This window comes from Rhamphochromis sp. 'chilingali' (genome assembly GCF_963969265.1).
Source record: "Rhamphochromis sp. 'chilingali' genome assembly, chromosome: 16".
In the NCBI taxonomy this organism is placed as follows: domain Eukaryota; kingdom Metazoa; phylum Chordata; class Actinopteri; order Cichliformes; family Cichlidae; genus Rhamphochromis; species Rhamphochromis sp. 'chilingali'.
The window spans coordinates 13,673,150-13,693,031 of NC_137943.1; the positions used below are offsets into that span (position 1 = coordinate 13,673,150).

Below are 19,882 nucleotides of genomic sequence, written 5' to 3' on the forward strand. Positions count from 1 at the left end.
AGCAGCGCTCTGCTTTAATATGACAACAGGGGTTAATGTTTGCTCCAGTGTTTGTTCTTATACTTGTCTTTCTTCTGTTATCTTTTTTTCCCTGCACCACCGCCCCTGCCTTTGTCGTCAATCCTCAGATCAAAAGGATTCATATAGCCCACTGTATACACACAATAGGCAGCAAGAGCTCTCGCTCTCTTTCACTCTGACACACACACACACAGACACATTGTACCTCTATAGGCTCTGTTCAGCTTTTTAACATGCGGCAGCTGCCTCTGCACCACCTAGCATCCCCCATCTCTGCTCGGTCAAAGTCAAATAAAAGGCAAAGCTTCCAAGTCACTCTGCACTGTACTTTTGTTTCCTCCACCTCTGTACACACCTACCGCACCCCTTTATCTCCCCCCTCCTAACTACGCTTACTCCATCCTTCTGCCACCTTCCCCCCTTTCTCTCGCTCTCTGTTCTCTTCCTGAATCATCTTCGTTTTCGGGCTCTACAACCCCCACCTACTCCCCCCTGCACCCCTCAGTGCCTGCAGCTCTCCATCTACGTCTCCTGACATCAGTAGGAGTTTGTGTGTGATTTCAATAGAGCAGTCAGCGGCTGATACACTCCTCCCAGGGCAATGCTAATGCCATATTAAAAATAACATCCAACCCTTCCTATGAATATGAATAATGTCATCTCCTTGTGGACATTTTAGATGAGTTACTACGCAGTGGTTTAACTTACTGACATTTAAGTTTCTCCATTCTCTCCGAGCTCAGTGAGAGGATGCTCTCGTTGCCAAAGACTGCTGTGATTTGACTTGACAGCATGGGTTTATGGTATTGGCTGTGAAAGCCTTTGTAGAACAATGTTCAAAACACACTTGCCCAATGCAGTATAGTGTGAAACCGTACATTCAAGACATTGTCTTTTTTCTTACTTATTAAAGCTTGAGCTTGCATCCTTGAAGAAAAGGGCCAGTGAGGTCACTGCTGAGAATACTGGGAATGTGGAGAGGCAGAGTGCCCACTTTGCATCTAAGACTGTATTCCGGTTGCACACCGTGCAGTAAAACTAATTTGAACTTCCTGAAAGTGGAAATCTCAATAGTGACGAGTGCATGAAAGCTTTCCGTCTACAGTGTTTTGCCTTAGCTGGCTCCACTGTGAGAGTGTGTCTTACCCTTGTAGTGTAGGCGGCCTCTGGGTCGTCCTCCAGAACTCGGCTCAGGCCAAAGTCGGACACCTTACACACCAGGTTGCTGTTCACCAGGATGTTTCGAGCTGCCAGGTCTCTGTGCACGTAGCTCATGTCTGACAGGTACTTCATACCTGAAGCGATACCACGGAGCATGCCGACGAGTTGGATCACCGTGAACTGGCCGTCATGTTTCTGGAAGGAAGACCAAAGAGAAAGGTTGATTGAATTGTGCCCAGTTCTAGTATTTCTGTCCTGGGACTCCACTAGAGAATCTTTACACGAGTCGCAGTTCAGCGTATCTTTATTCATCCTTGGTTTTCTTTTACTGGCCATTTATGCAACCATCAGTTTATCCACTGTTTTAGCTCTTAATGCCTTTAAAAGCCCACTTTCTTCTGATTGGTAGGCTTTGCTGAAACATTTGTTTTGGGGCAGCAGAAAACTGGTAGATCCATAATACTTGGATAATATTCCCAAAAGTAAAATTTAACACAATTTGTCAAACTTTGACAAATGGCAACTTTTTAACATCCATCCCTTCATGTTTAAATAATACACCGTATTCATAATACAAGCAATGTGTTCAGTAAATTCCATTGCTTACCTGCTCATTGTAAATCATGACAGCCCCACACAGGCTTAAATGTCAACTGAAGTGGAAAACGTCTGCCGTCAGATTATATGAGTAAAATGTTATTCTGTGGTCACCAAATGACCAGTAAGTCCCAGGATTTGAGCTTCCGCAGTGTCAGCAATACACACTTAGCAAATGTCCTGGTGTAAGGCTGTGAATCTCTTTTAGATCCAGCTAACCCCACAGTTTAACCTCCCTTTGGAGCATGGCAAGCAAAAGATGGATGTCGCCTTCCAGGGATCAATGGAGGATCACATAGAAATCCAACTTGCAGAGGATTGGACCTGACAGAGGAGACAAAAGTTTCCTCTCAAACGCTGACCGCGTGCCCATGCAGAGCTCACTGGATTTCAGATTTGAGCTGTCTTTGGCAGAGAGTGGAGGCCGTTGATCGATGATGGTCCAGCTCACCTTCCTGTGCCAATTATTTCTGCCCTGGGCCAATGGTCCCCGTTAAAAAACCATTCATGTTATCAGTCACCCTCTCTCCTTTATATCAACTCTCCTTCCTCTGTCTCTTTGTTCTCTCCATCCATCTTTGTCTCTCCTCAAGACTGTGTCTCAGAGAGGGAGAAACTCTGTAATACTTTGACTCAGTCTCGATCTCTCCATCCATCTTCCTTCATCTTTCTGCATCTGTGCCTCCCCTACACCCTCTTCCTCTATCGTTTCTTTTCTCTCTCTCTCTCACTCCCTCCCTCGGCAGCTGTGGACTAAGTTAATTAGCTGGTGGTTTTGTGAGATGCTGATTGATTGGACTGTCTAACAAACCTACAGACTTCCTCTATCAATCTGCCCACCACGTTGCATTGCCAGTAAAGAGGAGGAAGAGTGGAGAGGACAGGGAAAGAGAGATGAGACAAATGCAGGCCAGAGAGGCTGACAATGAGATGAATGAAAGAGATGAGAGAAGCAAGAAGCGGGAATATTAGGCTAATTTGGGCATGTTATTTTATAATAATATATATTTTTTGTTACCTCAAAAAACAGAACAAAAAAATTAGGAACTTAATGGACCGTAAACTATAACCAACTATAAAGATGACTCCATGTTTATACTGCTCCCTGTGGACACGTTTAGGACCCTCGCTACAGTACATGCTCTCACACAAAACGTGTGGCTGTGTGTGGCAGTCACACTGTGCCTGAGCCATTTTTTTTTTGCTTTTACTGTGTTTTGCTTCAGTTTGCTACCAGGATTGGTGTCTATTAAGCAATGGGTCTATCATCACAGCCTTAATGGCTCTGAGCACTGCAGTGAATTTACTGCCTGACAAACGACACTGAATCTAAATCTGTTCAGCTCGGTGTATGGAAACCGTGATTCAGCTAATTTACTACACAATCTTTACTACTTCTACTATATTTCTATTTTGTGCTTGTAGATATCACAATTTTAACATTTTCATAATGCTATCTTTGCCGTCTGAGTAGTTCATTAAAGTATTCAGTCGATTAAATAAAAATATTCACATAGAAATCTGTTACTTAAAGTTAAAACAGAAGCCACCGCTACAGTTTCATTGTTGTTTTTAATATATATCCTGACAGAGCAAAATGCACAAAAAGCAATATACTTTCTTTGTTTTATTGCCTACCAGTCAGCATTCGGATGCAGTTTTCCCCCCTGGAATATGGACTCTAAGTGCATTTCATTGACCGATTATCAAAAACTGTGTGAGGAAAACATTACCCATCTAAATGTTTCTGTTTGCTTTGCTTTTCCCCCCCAAATTGTTTGTGTTCGTGCTCATAACATGACTACAAACCCTTCTTAAATTCTCTATATATTGTAACCATGACGACAGTGATATTATCCTCCTTTAACTGTACCATTAAGTGAAAATGTGTCTTTTTTATTAAAAAAAATGCCAGGTGTTTCCCACCTTTTACCCGATAATAAAGAACATAATAATTTTAGATTCTGTACAACAAAAGCCTTTATAGATATTTTGTTGAAAACTACTTAAAATAATTCCACCAAAGTGTTGGTGGAATGAATTCTTCAGCTTTAAGAGATGAACAACAACTTAAAATTTCAATGTCTCTTCAGCTGGGACATCATTTTCTTTGTGGCATCTGTAAAGACTCGTGGCCCTGACCTTGGAAGAAAAGATGTATTCCTTCCAGCTGAGCCGTGACTCACCTTGAGGAAAGTGTCCAGAGATCCATTTTCCATGAACTCCGTTATGATCATCACTGGCTTACCTACAGAGGAACATTACAAGACAGCTGTTAGTAAGGCTGAGTTACAGCCGAGGACAGAGAGGAGGCAGAGTCCACAGCTGTGACCAGCCGTTCCCTCCGTCTCCGTCTCTCTCTAGGGGATAGCATGGCATGTCGTCATCAGTCACACTGACAGCTTCTAATCAGCCCTCTCCATAAACGCCAGGAGATAATTAGAATAGACCAATCCACCAGAATATGTGTGTGTGTGTGTGTGTGTGTGTGTGAGTGAGTTTAAGGGGGCCTCCTGAGATCTCATGAATACTAATCAGCCTCAAGGGAAGGGGGTTGTGTTGTTGGATCGCTGTGCACCTGCACCTGCATGAGTGTGTATGTGTGATGAAGGCGTGGGTTGACTGACAGGCCCTGTGCACTATGGTCCCCTGCATGGCATCTGGTGCGGCTTACAAATGATTAACAAAGTACCTGCAATCACATACACACCCATGCACGCACACACGAATACCAAAAACTGCAGTTGTCCGTGCTTTAAGGGGGTTCTCCCTTGGTACCACCCCCTACAGCCGAGCTTTGCCAATCACAAACAAACATACAATGTGCAGTTACAAATGACTGTGCGTATGTGTATGTAGGTGGGTGTGTGAGTAGCTTGTAAACATGATGAATAGGTCACGTTTCCCAAATCAGGCCTCAGAGATGTTGGGAAAAAAACCTAAGGGAAAGATAAATGAGGGAAAAAGTATTTTAAAAAGAGTCTTTCTTGCTTGTATGCATCGAAGTACTTAGCTCAAGTAAGCTCAAGAAAGACAAAAACCATTGGATCAGAGAAGATGGGGAATGATGGAAGGGTGGGGTCTGAAAGCAATGAGGAGACAGGAGGAAAAAGGAGGAAAGGAAAGTATGGATGAGCGAGAGAAGAGAACGATAAAGAAGAAGAAAGGGAAAGCAGGGGAGAAGAGACGAGAGGAGAGGCGGAGGGATGGTGGGAGGATGGGTCAAAAGCATGTCGTGAAAAGGCAGGAACAACACCACCGAGGCCTACAGTAAGATTGTAGGTAAAGACAGCAATACATCACCTTAAATGAATTCAGTATCTCACCACAGCAAACACACACACACACAAACAGAGTCGGCCGGTCTCTGGTGGTGGTGTCTTCTTTGACAGTAACATTAGTCTCAGGGATAAAAGTGAAAGAGAATTGGATTTTCTTCTGCTGGGGGTGAGGACTGCTGGTCACATTTATCTCCACACGGGGCCTGTGTTGTGTGTGGCCTGTCGCTGTGCTTGTGTGTGTGCGTGGGTGTGTGTGTGAGAGAGAGAGACAGAGAAAAGGAGAACTGAACTCAGGGGTGAGACAACTCAATGATGACTGTTTGATTTCAGCTCAGATCATAGGTGGAGAACGTATGCGTGCGTCTGCGCATGTAAACGCAGCACTGGCAATAATCTGATCCTGAATGATGACTGAAAGAAGCGCTGACTCTTCATACCGTTTTGTTTACCTGCACGAGATGTGTTTGTTTCAGTTTTTGCGAATACTTAATTGCACTTTGTGGACTCCATAAACGTGAATGCATGTATGTAATTGTGGCACCCCTGTGAGGGAATGACCACATTAATGTTATTTTGTGTAAAACACTCATGTAACGGGACATTTTTCATTGCTATATGTATTTATTTTCAGTTCTTTAAGAGGATAGAAAATCCATGTAATAGGGATTCATTTTATGTTAGAAAGCAGTGAGGGCGGAACTTTGGTGCTTGCTCCGGGGTTTGGGGGTGCAGTAAGTCGAGCCCACCTTCCGCTGCTTCCTCAGACACGTTCTGGAGGAAAGCAGAGACGCATCGTGTCTTCCTTACTCCGCTCTTCACCTGCTTTTACAGGTCGGTAAATGGTGCTCGCACCGAAAATGTTGTTTATTGTTACCATGGTTACCCACGTTAACGTGAATGAGAGAGTTAGGGCGGTCCGCCCGAGTTGGTTACATGTGGACGCGGGAGAAAGCCAGAGGAGTGTCCCGTGCGACCGCGCCGCGAGCCCGCTCGTTGGGTGGAGCGCTCGTGAAGCAGAGTCAGTGCGCTCCTATGCTCGGTGCAAACGTGTTGTAATGCTCCAATCGAATCAGTTCTCTGAGATGTGAATGTTAATAGTTATGTTGAAAGTGACTGAGTAGATTAGCTAGTGTAACACAAGCACTCTGAGCAACTCTGTGTAGCTAACAGAGGCATTCACGGGTTAATTAAACAAGCTGTGTTTCATGATGCACTAAATAGTGATTTTGCCAGTAAATTACTGGAGGGAACAAATGTAATGTATTTACCAATGCTGTTATTGAATATAACTGTTTAGCCAGTAAGACACTGCAGAAGACAATGTGATGTGTTTATTGATATGATAAAAGAATGTAGTTGTTATGGAAAGAAGTGTGAACTTAAGAAACTGAACCAGTTAAAAAGAGTATATTTCACTGATGTTGTGAAATAAGTAAATGTAATTGATGTGAATGAGGAACCAGCTGAACAGTATATTGAAAGCTCATGTTTAGTGTTTTATAGCATTTATTTGTGTGAAATAAATCAGACTCAGACATGTTCTGGAGGAAAGCAGAGACGCATCGTGTCTTCCTTACTCCGCTCTTCACCTGCTTTTACAGGTAACATATTGTCATCGTGGTCTTCATCCTTGGGACCCGTAACAAATCTTGGGGGCTCGTCCGGGATCGGCGCCACCTTGTGGTCGGGGCTGATCCATAAATGACATCTGGGACCAGGACGCGAGCTGATGCTGGCTGAGCGAGCTGAGAGTTGGAGCCGAGACTGATCCATCGTCGTGCTGAGTGGCCCATTGAGAGGGACAGCAAGGAGTTGCAGCCATGGCCGAGGGAGGGAGGAAGAGCCTAGTGTGGGACATTAGGAGAAGCCTACTCACCCTGTCAGTGGGAGAACTCTACAAGATCGCTAAGAAGGTGGGTCCAGCGGACCCGGGTCAGCCAGAGCTCGACGCAACAGACCAGGAGGGCTGCTTTGACCACATCAGTTCTTTCATGTACAGTAAGCCACTGCTTGAGGCAGAAGATGGTGGGATGGTGGACTTGTTAATGTTAAAGGACTTCATTGATGATGTGATTGAAAATCGACAAGTATGTGATGATAGTGAGTACGCAGATTCACCTGTTACACAGACACTTACACAAACTCTGCAACCAGCTCACCCCTCAAGTGGCATGGGTGATAGTCCTACGCAACCTGTTCCGGTGACCACGATAGCTAACATGGTTAACCGGCCGCCAGTTGCAGGTACAACTAGTCTGACTGGCCTAGCTAGCTCTATCTCTGATATCACTAACACTGAGCTGCAGGAGATGTTAAATAGCTATGAGGCGCTTGGTAAAAAACTGAGACAAAGTGTAATGGTCCCCACTGAACAGTCACCTCGACAGCCAACAGGTTTGCTAGTTCAAGCTAACCTAACACAGAGCGACCCATTTCAACCCAACCCACCCGGGCAGTCACGGGCCCAGCCCACTCGTGAGGGGATGATCTCTCTGAGAGACCTCTCTTATCTCCAGAGAAGAGAATTTAGAGTACAAGGGGGTCAAGTTGGTGACCATTCATCCGACATTAGCTACAACAACATTTGCAAACAGATGGATGAGGGGATTAGAGAAGGCTTCCCTGACGCAGAGATAGTTCGTGGAGTGCTCAGGATAATAAAGCCTGGAACTTTTAAAGATATGCTAATCAATAAAGACGATTTGACTGTACTTGAACTGAAGGGGTTCCTCCAGGCCCACCTGAGAGAGAAAAATAGTACAGAACTCTTTCAGGAATTAATGTGTGCCAGACAAGACGAGAGTGAGACACCACAGCAGTTTCTCTACCGGGTGATAGGGTTGAAGCAGCGGGTCCTCTTCACATCCAAAATGTCTGATGCAGGCATAAAGTACAGTCCAGCTACTGTTCAGGATGTTTTCTTGCACTCAGTCTACCAGGGGCTTGGGTATAAGCACAGTGACATTAGGCGAGAGTTAAAACCTCTGTTGTCAAGCGGAGAGGTGAGTGATGAAACAATTTTGCGCCACATAATGAGAATCACTAGTGAGGAAAGTGAGAGGCAAAAGAGAATAGGCTCGTCCCGTCGACAGAACACAACTAACGCACATAGTGCTCAGTCTGAGCTCAACACCATCCAGGAATGTAGTAAGCAAGACCGACCAGTTGACATAACTAAGACTGACCCGATTAAAGAACTCACAGCTAAAGTTAATGAGCTCGCTGGGCTGGTGGAGGCAATGAGACAACAGACTCTAGCACGAGCCTCAGACCTAGTGAACCCATACTCACAAAACAGGTCAAGAAACAGAAAAGACAAAACCTTTGGGTGTCCAAACTGTGTTGAACAGAACCGTCCAGATTGTTGCCATTGCTTCATCTGTGGGGAAGAGGGTCACAGGGCGGTTGGCTGCTTAAAAAAATCTAAGAACCAGGGAAACGTGAACCGGTCTCTGCAGCGGGGCGCCCAGTGACCGAGTCCAAAAGAGAGCCCCACAGTGAGCGCTTAAGGGAGGTGAGGACCCAACCTAGCCTTAACAGTAGCAAACCCAGTCTCCCCTCACCAGTCACATCAGGAGTTAACCGGCAGCAGGGTGAGGCACTCGCTACGTCTGGTGTTATGACACCCCACACTAAACGTGGGGCAGTTGCTAAGCTAATTGGTAAGAAAGCCCTCATACAGTGTAATTTGAATGGCTTAGCAGTGAAAGCACTACTTGACACAGGTGCTCAAGTTAGCATCATAAGTCGAGATTGGAAAGACAGATACTTGCCTGACTTAGTCATGCGACCTCTGTCAGAGATCATCGAGGAAATTGATGAGTTGAAAGTGTGCGCAGTCAATGGGGAAACCATACCATTTGATGGCTGGGTACCCATCATGATCAACTTACCGGGGGGTGAAGACCCCAGCCTCTCCGTCAGTACTCCGGTCCTCGTCAGTACTTTGCCAATGGACAAACCATTGATCGGTTTCAATGTCTTGGAACAGATCATTGAGGGGCAACCAGAGCGGTTGATACCTACTCTTGTTACCTTGCTGTGCAATGCCATCTGTCTTCCCCCTGAGAAAGCTGAGGTGGTCGTAAGCTTCATCCAGACAGCAGAGCCAAACATGAAGCAAGGGCGCTTGAGAACAGGTGAAAGGGATGTGATTATCCCTGCTGGACAGGTCACCTGGGTAAAGTGCCGGGTTCCATCATTCATGAATCCACCTGATTGTTTGGTGCTGTTTGAGGCTGATGAGGGTAATCAGGCCCTAGAGCAGTTGGATGTTTGGACGGGGTTAGTTGAAATACAGAATCCAGCTAAGCCGTACGTCGCCATTGCCCTGAGTAACGACACCAAACATGATATCACCTTGACGAGGAAGACTGCCCTGGGCACCCTACAGCCGGTTGAACGTATTGTGGAGGCCGAGGCCCCAAACGAGTCCCAACCTACCGTAACAGTTCGCGAGGTAACGGTGGAGCCAGCTGAACCTCTCCCAACGTCATGGCATCCGCCAGTGAACCTTGAACATTTGGAGGAGGAACAAAAAGAGATTGTGGAGAGAATGTTGTTCGACGAGTGCAGGGCCTTTGCGAGGGATGGGAATGATATTGGTTGTAATCCTGATCTGAAAATGGTGATAAACCTAAAGGATGACATACCAGTGCAGAGAGCATATACTTCCATACCTAAGCCGCTGCTACGGGAGGTTAAAGAGTACGTGCAAGACCTCCTGGTGAAGGGATGGATAGTAAGATCCAAGTCCTCTTATGCTGCTCCCATCGTGTGTGTACGGAAGAAAGACGGTTCACTCCGTCTTTGCATAGACTACCGTCTATTGAACCAGAAAACTGTTCCGGACCGACACCCACTACCTCGGATACGCGACCTGCTTGACACCTTAGGGGGATACTCCTGGTTCAGCATCCTTGATCAAGGCAAGGCTTACCACCAGGGGTTTGTGGATGAAGGCTCCCGCCATCTCACCGCCTTCACCACACCCTGGGGCCTATACGAATGGGTGAGAATCCCGTTTGGGCTCACTAATGCACCCGCCGCCTTCCAGAGAAGTATGGAAGAGATCTTAGGTTCGCTGAGGGATGACTGTTGCGTACCATACCTTGACGACATCCTCTGTTACTCACAGTCTTTTGAAGCCCATGTCGAGGTGGTCCGCAAAGTTCTTCAGGTCCTACAGGTCCACGGTGTGAAGCTGCGGCCTGAGAAGTGTGAGCTTTTTAAAGCAGAAGTTCGTTACGTGGGGCGCTTAGTTAGCGCTGAGGGCGTCAGGATTGACCCAAAGGATCTGGAGGCTGTCTTGGCCCTGAAGACCAAGTCACCGCAGACGGTGGGTGATCTGAGGCGGGTCCTGGGCTTCCTTAGCTACTATCGCTCTTTCATACAGAACTTTTCGAGGATAGCTCAGCCACTGTACGAGCTACTCCAGAGCAAGTCTTCAGAACGGCCCACTCGTAGCCATCAGAGTAAAACCAAAGGGCCTCAAATGCCATCAAGGGCGCCCATAGACTGGACTCCTGAGCATCAGAGGGTACTGGAACAACTGGTCGACATGCTAGTCCATCCTCCAGTGCTAGCATATCCAGACTTTGACCAACCCTTTGTTTTGCACACTGATGCATCCGAGCAGGGACTGGGCGCTGTACTCTACCAACAGCAGGGCGGGAAGTTGCGCGCCATTGGCTATGGGTCACGAACCCTGTCGCCTGCTGAACGGAACTACCACCTGCACAGTGGCAAGTTGGAGTTCCTGGCTCTTAAATGGGCGGTGTGTGAAAAGTTCAGAGATTATCTGTTCTATGCACCACACTTCACCATTTACACAGACAATAACCCGCTTACGTATATCATGAGCACAGCTAAGCTGAACGCAGTTGGTCATCGATGGGTTGGGGAATTGTCTGATTTCCGATTTAGCATCAAATACAGGCCAGGAAAAACAAACATAGATGCCGACACGCTGTCCCGCGTTCCTCTGGATGTGAACAACCTTGCGTCAGTGTGCACCGAAGAGTTGTCACATGAGGTGGTGAGAGCGGCTTGGGAGGGAGCAAGAGTAGCCCAGCAGAAAGAAGTTGCGTGGGCGGCTGTCCTTTTAGCTTCCTCCCAGGATGTCATGCTGCAGCCAGGCGCGGCTCTCCAGGAAGTCAAACCTGATGACCTGATGCAGGCACAAAGGGATGACCCCACGATGAAGGAGGTCATCAGACTTAAAGAGTCTAATGTCAGACTCAGTGAGAGTATCAGGAGGTCGTTAGAAGGATCTGCTTGTAAACTCCTCCGTGAGTGGGACCGATTACACCTTGAAAGTGGAATCTTGTACAGACGAACACCCGAACGGAAACAACTAGTCCTACCTCTCCTGTACCAGCCTATGGTCTTGAAACATCTTCATGACCAGATGGGTCATGTCGGTACTGAGAGGGTCCTTCATCTCGCACGAGAGAGGTTCTATTGGCCTCACATGAAGAGGTGCATAGAGGACTACGTCACTAAGAAATGCTGTTGCATTAAACAAAAGAAACCCACAGTTCATGTGCGTGCACCCATGGGCAACCTGAAGTCCAACTCACCACTTGAACTTGTCTGTATAGACTACCTACATCTTGAGAAAAGCAAAGGCGGGTATGAATACATTTTGGTGGTGGTCGACCACTTTACACGGTTCGCTCAGGCCTACCCGACCAAGAACAAATCCGGGCGGACTGCAGCCGAGCGGATCTACAATGATTTTATACCTCGCTTCGGGTTCCCCAACAAACTCCATCACGATCAGGGGCGAGAGTTCGAAAATGAGCTCTTCCGAACTCTTGGGCAGCTCTCAGGGGTTGGTCATTCTCGGACATCCCCATACCACCCCCAGGGTAATCCTGCAGAACGATTCAACCGCACCTTGCTGCAGATGTTGCGTACCCTGACAGACAAAGAAAAGGAAACATGGAAAGATCATCTCCCACAGGTTGTACACGCATATAACTGTACTCGTCATGAGTCCACTGGTTATTCCCCACATTTCTTGCTTTTTGGCTGTCACCCCCGCCTTCCGGTCGATCTGCTGTTCGGCCTGGTTGAGGAAACTGAACCAGTGTCGCACGGGGGGTATGCTGAAAAGTGGCGTAAGAGAATGACAGAGGCCTATCAGGTTGCCACCAAAAATAGCCTTTCGGCTAGTGCTAAGGGGAAGTCGTACTATGATCAGAAGGTGAGGGGAGTGGTACTGAAACCAGGGGACAGAGTGTTGGTGAGGAACTTAGGCGAGCGGGGTGGACCTGGCAAATTACGCTCCTACTGGGAGAACAGGATATATGTGGTCAAGGAACAGGCTTCGGATAACCCAGTGTATGTCGTCCATCCAGAGGGTAATGACCAGGGAAGGACTCGGACCCTGCACCGGAACTTGCTCCTCTTGGTCAATGATTTGCCAGTAGAGTTCCCACCACAACCAACTAAACTAACCTTAAGATCGACTCACAAACAGACCAATGCTCGAGTGAGGGGTAAAGACAGGGAAGGACGGATAGAAAATGCTGAGACCTCTGATTCAGATGATGACCCGGGTAGTGGCTACTGGCTGAGGGTACCACCAATCCAGGCTGAGTTCAGAACAACCGTCCCTTCCGGGAAACAGGCTGTCAGCCAGGACAGATTGGAACCGGGTAGGCAGACGCAGGCTCAGTTTGAAGGAGGATCTGTTCTGAGCCCGAGAGATCTTGAAGAGCCAGGACGAAGGACACCTGGGATAGATGCCGAGGACATTGTTGAGAATCTGTCAGAGGTGGCTGGAGCCCACGAAGGAGGTCCATTAGGAAGAGGGGGTCCCATGGCACCTGAGAATGGAGATGAAGTTGAGACTCACCAGTGTGACCGCGAGGGGAGTAACAGTTCGGCAGCCCTTAGCTTGCCTCAGTCAGAAGTGGAACCTGAGTTACCTCGACATGAGTGCTGTGATGAGCAGGTAGGAGACTCTCAGTCTAGCTCACCTGCCCCACTGAGGCGATCCACCCGACAGAGGCGTCCAGGCCAAATGCTCACCTATTCATCTCTAGGTCATCCAACATACCAGTCACGGCCCACTGTAAACATGGTAGATACTTACCTCGTGCCTTCGGCCACCCTGTGGCCCCCACAACCAAGCCTATCTTCATTCCCAGGCCCACCGGTCGTCCAGGTCCCATATATCTCTCTTCTCTACCCCATATGTAGTTATTAGGAAGAAGCCCTAAACTATGGTGGTTGCTTAATCCTAGAGAACCAAACATTCCTAAGTGCTTGAAGTTTTAATTTAAGGGTTTGATTATTCACTGTCCGAGATTTGACGAGAATACAGAGATTGGGAGTGTAAATTTGTTTCAAGTGTCAGGAGCCACTTTTGTTGTAGGGGAGTGTGTGGCACCCCTGTGAGGGAATGACCACATTAATGTTATTTTGTGTAAAACACTCATGTAACGGGACATTTTTCATTGCTATATGTATTTATTTTCAGTTCTTTAAGAGGATAGAAAATCCATGTAATAGGGATTCATTTTATGTTAGAAAGCAGTGAGGGCGGAACTTTGGTGCTTGCTCCGGGGTTTGGGGGTGCAGTAAGTCGAGCCCACCTTCCGCTGCTTCCTCAGACACGTTCTGGAGGAAAGCAGAGACGCATCGTGTCTTCCTTACTCCGCTCTTCACCTGCTTTTACAGGTCGGTAAATGGTGCTCGCACCGAAAATGTTGTTTATTGTTACCATGGTTACCCACGTTAACGTGAATGAGAGAGTTAGGGCGGTCCGCCCGAGTTGGTTACATGTGGACGCGGGAGAAAGCCAGAGGAGTGTCCCGTGCGACCGCGCCGCGAGCCCGCTCGTTGGGTGGAGCGCTCGTGAAGCAGAGTCAGTGCGCTCCTATGCTCGGTGCAAACGTGTTGTAATGCTCCAATCGAATCAGTTCTCTGAGATGTGAATGTTAATAGTTATGTTGAAAGTGACTGAGTAGATTAGCTAGTGTAACACAAGCACTCTGAGCAACTCTGTGTAGCTAACAGAGGCATTCACGGGTTAATTAAACAAGCTGTGTTTCATGATGCACTAAATAGTGATTTTGCCAGTAAATTACTGGAGGGAACAAATGTAATGTATTTACCAATGCTGTTATTGAATATAACTGTTTAGCCAGTAAGACACTGCAGAAGACAATGTGATGTGTTTATTGATATGATAAAAGAATGTAGTTGTTATGGAAAGAAGTGTGAACTTAAGAAACTGAACCAGTTAAAAAGAGTATATTTCACTGATGTTGTGAAATAAGTAAATGTAATTGATGTGAATGAGGAACCAGCTGAACAGTATATTGAAAGCTCATGTTTAGTGTTTTATAGCATTTATTTGTGTGAAATAAATCAGACTCAGACACGTTCTGGAGGAAAGCAGAGACGCATCGTGTCTTCCTTACTCCGCTCTTCACCTGCTTTTACAGGTAACATATTGTCATCGTGGTCTTCATCCTTGGGACCCGTAACATAATTCTGCGACAAGCATCTGTGCATATGGTATTCTACAAAGCAGACAGCCATGAAATGGAAAAGAGCTGTAAAAAACTAACCCTAAAAACCAATTATGTGTTTGAGTGTGTGTGTGTTACATGGGTGTCAGCAGCATGTATGTATGCTACAAGTGAAGACTGCCCTCAGGTTTGCAGTGTTGGAAGCGGTCAAGAGTGAAGCACAATGAAACACATTCATCCTTTTGTCTCTGCCTTGTGGGCCGTGTTAGTCTGGCATGTACTCACACACACACACACACACACACACACACACACACACACACACACACACACACACACACACACACACACACACACACACACACACACACACAGCTATCACTAGCCATCATCTGTACACCTGCCATACAGAATTACCCCTCCAACTCTAAAAGATAACAGAGGTTACCAATGAAACGGCCACACACACACACACACACACACACACACACACACACACACACACACACACACACACACACACACACACACACACACACACACACACGTTATATATTAGCTCATTTCATCTATTTTTTGTCAGGTGCTCATGCAAACACACACGTGCACACATACACACACTCAACGGTACAATGAATCCCTTTTACTTCTTGCAGCAACTTCATCACATGCCATTCACACTTCACTTCAGCTCGTCATGGAGCTCTCTCAGCCAAATCTTCGCAGGCGCTCCTCAATTTCCTCCTGAAAGCACATAATTAACTAATCACATTCATATTCATTCGAATTTATTGCCTTTCATTGGCTTCAGAATTAACACATCCGTTTGCAGAGCCGAAAGCGCCTCCCACTGTATGCACGTACGTGTATGTGTATTTTAGTGCAGACTGCAGATTGGGTCTTGATGTTTTGTGTGCTTTAGTGTGTTATGAAATGGATCAGAAAGGAGTTTGCTCTTATTTTACATCACTTTATTAAGTGAAAGAAGAAAGTGTTGTCTCTTCTCTCTCTGGGATAAAGGTGGGATCATTTAGGCGTTGCACGCATGTGCGTGTGTGTGTAGATGCGTGTGTTTGTGTGAATCTGTGAATTGCCGTGTATATATGAAAGTGATAGAGACAACATATATACACTCTATCTGGCAAATTACATTATGAGAGGCTGTTTCTGTGCGTGTTGGTGCGAGCGTAAACGAAAGTGATAGACTCTGTGTGTGCGCCAGTGGGCCGCATTACCGCATTATTGAATGAGGCGGCCCAAGGTACAAACGAGAAAATGAAATAACTGCTGTATTGATTAATGTTAAGGGTCTGAACTAAATTATACAATGCTTTTAACACAGGACAGATCTCTGTTCTGGGAAGAGCCACGCGAGGTTGTGGGGGAGCGGAGCAACAGAAAGACAGAAACTCAATAACCTTATCTCCTCTCTTCACCTCTCCTCCTCCCTCTTTGCTTTCTCATCTCCTCTCATTTCCTCACGTTTGTCTCCTCTCCATCTCTCCTCTCCTCTATCTGCTCCCTCCTTTCCTCAAATCTCTTTGCACATCTTCCCCCATCACCCTCATTTATTCCCAAGCCCCATCCTCTTTCATTTCCTCCCTCTTGTATCCTCTCTCATCCATCCATGCCCCCTGCTTCCCCACATCCCGTTGTCACCTTTTCTCCCGCTTCCCCGTGTCGTTGTCTGTGCAGTCCAATCTACAAAGCTACATGCATATTCAGAATACTTTCAAAGAGTCTGACAGGAAATATTGAAACACCTATTGTTCAGCGCACAAAGGTACACAGTTAAAACGAATCACTAGTTTCTTCAAACAGAAGACGAGAGGAAAATGTGGTTTTGCAGGGTTTAACAGCACCTTTGTAGAGCAGCCTTTTTAATGTTTGTGCGTGTGCGTGCGTGTGTGTGTGTGTGTGTCAGATGAGAAGGACTTCGGTAATTGAGGGTTTTCCAAATGGGCCAATTGTTGCAGCGATTGTAAAACGCATAGAGGATGGATGGATAAAATGAGGGACGGTGGAGATAAAAAGGAGATAAGGAGATGGAGAGGGGCAGGGAGGAGGGGATGATGGGATGGGGGTAGATTGCTGCACTTTTCTGATGTGCAGTGAGACAGACAGAAAAAAAGAGCATTTTTTCCCCTTCCTTTTCTGCATGTGGCCCTCTAATTAGCATGACAATAGCAGCAATCAGGTGATAGACAGCAGAGCAGGTTATTAGTGTGACACATAGGAGCGGATGAAGGCTTATGCGGTTTTAAGCAGTGAACACAGACACACATACACTCACACTGATAGTCAGAATATTGTGCCAGAACTGTGCCAGATTTGTTACTACTACCACAACTTTGGTTGAATCAGCCACACTTTTACTAAAGATACTTATAGTACTTTTACTATTGGCACATCACAGCCATTTAGATAATTAGTACAACAAAGGCTCCTATTGTACTTCATGTAACAACAAGATCAAGAGCCCCAATGCCGCCAACAGTTAACATTACTCCTGTCTGCACTGTTGAAACAAGTAATCCATTATCCAATTAAAGATCAAAAGAAAATTATGCTGCAGTTATTAAGATAATTTAGTGACTTCTCAAGAAAAATATTACATCATAGCAAAATAGTGTTTGAATTCCGGACTACTTGCAAAAATATGATTTTAGCCTTGAAAATGGAAATACTTATTATCAGGAGTTCTGCTGCAGTGCATTCTGTCATTTGTATAAGAAAGTATTGTGCAGTACAACACGACTCCCTTCAAGTTTGAGCTTCTCCGTAATTACACCTACCTACCTACTCCTACTCAAACCAATACTCCGCCTTCTACTTGTAAGTCTGCTACTGTTTACACCAACACCTGAGTCTAGATCAGCTGGAGTCAGCCTGTCTGATTAGACTGAGGGTGGTGTAAAAGGACCAGCTGGGGCCGCAGAAAAGGGCCTGAAGGAATTATTGACCCCTCTCAACTCTCACCCCCTCGCCCGCACATGCACACCCGGGGCTGTGACCTGTGAAATTACTGCTTTGCTCGTGAGATTTGTTTCTGAGGGGCTCTATCAGCTTCTCAATGTGCCGTGAAGACAGGTGAGAAGGCAGACACAAAGTAATACGTGTAGAAGAAGGCGAGCGCTCATTAAATACACTTGCTAAAAGCACGCCAAAGCGCACAAACGTATTTTTACATTCAAAGAACATTACGAAGTAATGAGTACTTGATTATGTTAAAGCAAATCACTTGTCAAGTCGTTGCTCAGCTCTTTAACCGTCTCCTGTGTCAACCCCGCTGATGTCCTCTGACCCAAAACGTCAAGGATTTGGCAGTAATTCTTCAATTAATTCTGTTTTTTTAAAACAGAATAGTGGCAGTTACTGGAAAAAAAAGAGTGCTATAATTACACGTTTACATGTTACATGTCTCTCATGTCTGAAAGATCAAGAGAGATAGACACAGACAGAGCGAGAGAGAGACAAAGAGAGTGACAGCACAAGAAGAAATTAATAAGAAATGCAGTGAAGTCTCATTTGTAATATGCATGCTGTTGAATATTCATGGAGCCAAATACACATCCAATTAACTTTATGAATTATTAATAATTGCAATAAAAGGTCGTGTATATGCACTTGCTCTTTGTTGGCCTGAGTTGCACTGAACAGCTTGGTGTGATGGACTGAAAATCTTTGTTTGTGTCACTAAGCAGGAAGAGGAGGGAGTCAGATTAGGGGAAAAGCCGAGGCTTATTTTGGTGCCTGTATCTTTATAAATATGACGATTCTCTCTCTTATTTGCTTGTCTATAGACCGCCCTCAAATATCTGTCAGATCAGAAGAAGCTTTCAGATTGAACCTATACTGTGCTGTAATGCAGGCGAGCTAATTGTTAGGGTTGACACATTTTCAGTATTTGTAACTGGGCATCTTAACCATTATAACGTGACTGTTATGCAGTGCTGCACAGCCAAGAGAAATATTTCTGTAAATAGCTCTTAATTTGTAAATTAACAGTTAATTAAATATGTAATAATCCATAAAGTTAATTAAACATGAGTAATTCATGTTACTTTGTCGTGTAATTAAAAATCATTTATTTTAAAAACTTTATGTTGTACTATATGTTAAGTAGCAATCAAATTCTGATGACATCAGCACACATAAAATGATATTCTTTAGTCATTATTATCATTTTGTTGTAAAAAAGTGTTTTATTCCCATAGGAGGGTCAATAGGCCACAAGCAAGCAGCATCCGAGAGAGATGGACAATGTGATGAGAATAGTGAGATGGGTGTCAGTCATCATTGATCTTCATTTATATAATGATGCTTGGGCTCTTAAAATCACATTTTAACACAGTGGTAACCTAAGTGTCATTTCTCATCCCACAGGGTCATGTTTGTGAATGGGCCTATTTTGTAAGTGAAAGAAACAAGCAGGGAATAAGCTGTACAATTATTTTTAACTTTAGCGATCCAAATACTGTTTATAGATGCATTACACTGTATTTATTAACAATTTCCAAGGTGCTTTAAACATTAGTTGCAGTTTTACAATAATATCTGATTCATTATAGATGATTTACAAACTAATTATTAACTAATTTGATTACGATGAATAAGAATTAGTTCATTGTTTGTTAACATCCAGATATTAACTGAAGCTGAATCAGCTATAAATGTGCAATTGTTGAGAAATGAAAAATCTTCTTAACTTTAATGCCTCCAGCCACTAACAAGCGTGTATGATACTTATTGTAAAATAGTTTTGCAGAAATCGAAAAGTTGAAATTATGATGGGACCACTGACGCAAACAAAATATTGTAGATTACTCAGGCTACAGTCTCAAAGAGCTAGAGACAAGGAAAAATGTACATTTCCCAACTGTTTGGCAAGTAGTTTCTGGAAAATCGGCGGCTAAAGCCCAGTTACACAGGTCTAGAGATTGATCTGTCAGTCCAGTGCAGCTCCATATACCAACCAGTGCAACCAGTTACCCATAGTGAAAGCTAGAAACCTCCAGTAACTACTTACCAACTAGTTAGGGAATATGCATTTTTCCCAAGCCTGTGGTTTCCAGGAATTTAACCTGTAAGCCTGAGCGATTGAAACCATAGTACAAAAAAACAGAAAAGATCCTTTTTTTTCTAAAATTAAAAATTGTGACATAAAATCAATAAAATTAATAATTATCTGTTGGCTGTCTGCTCATAGTCACATGTATATTTGACATTTTTCTTTATGGATTTTGGTTGTGAACCTGTCATAAGGGCAGACATATCCAGACATAGCAAGAATCAGGATTTCCTTCGAATTGCTTTGATGAATCCTTGCACTTC

General features: G+C 45.1%; 1 protein-coding gene across 4 annotated transcripts in view; it reads right to left on the bottom strand.

Moving 5' to 3' along the window:
* The window catches only part of LOC308383896 (ephrin type-A receptor 3-like), a 90,712-nt gene that overhangs the window by 6,209 nt on the left and 64,621 nt on the right, over positions 1–19,882 (bottom strand). For all 4 annotated transcript variants that reach the window (XM_080862103.1, XM_080862102.1, XM_080862101.1 and 1 more), the window contains exons 14-15: positions 3,966–4,027; positions 1,168–1,377 (exon numbers count right to left, since the gene is read on the bottom strand). In XM_080862103.1, coding sequence (XP_080718229.1) covers positions 1,168–1,377; positions 3,966–4,027 — 272 coding nt within the window. The remainder of the gene's footprint in view (positions 1–1,167; positions 1,378–3,965; positions 4,028–19,882) is intronic.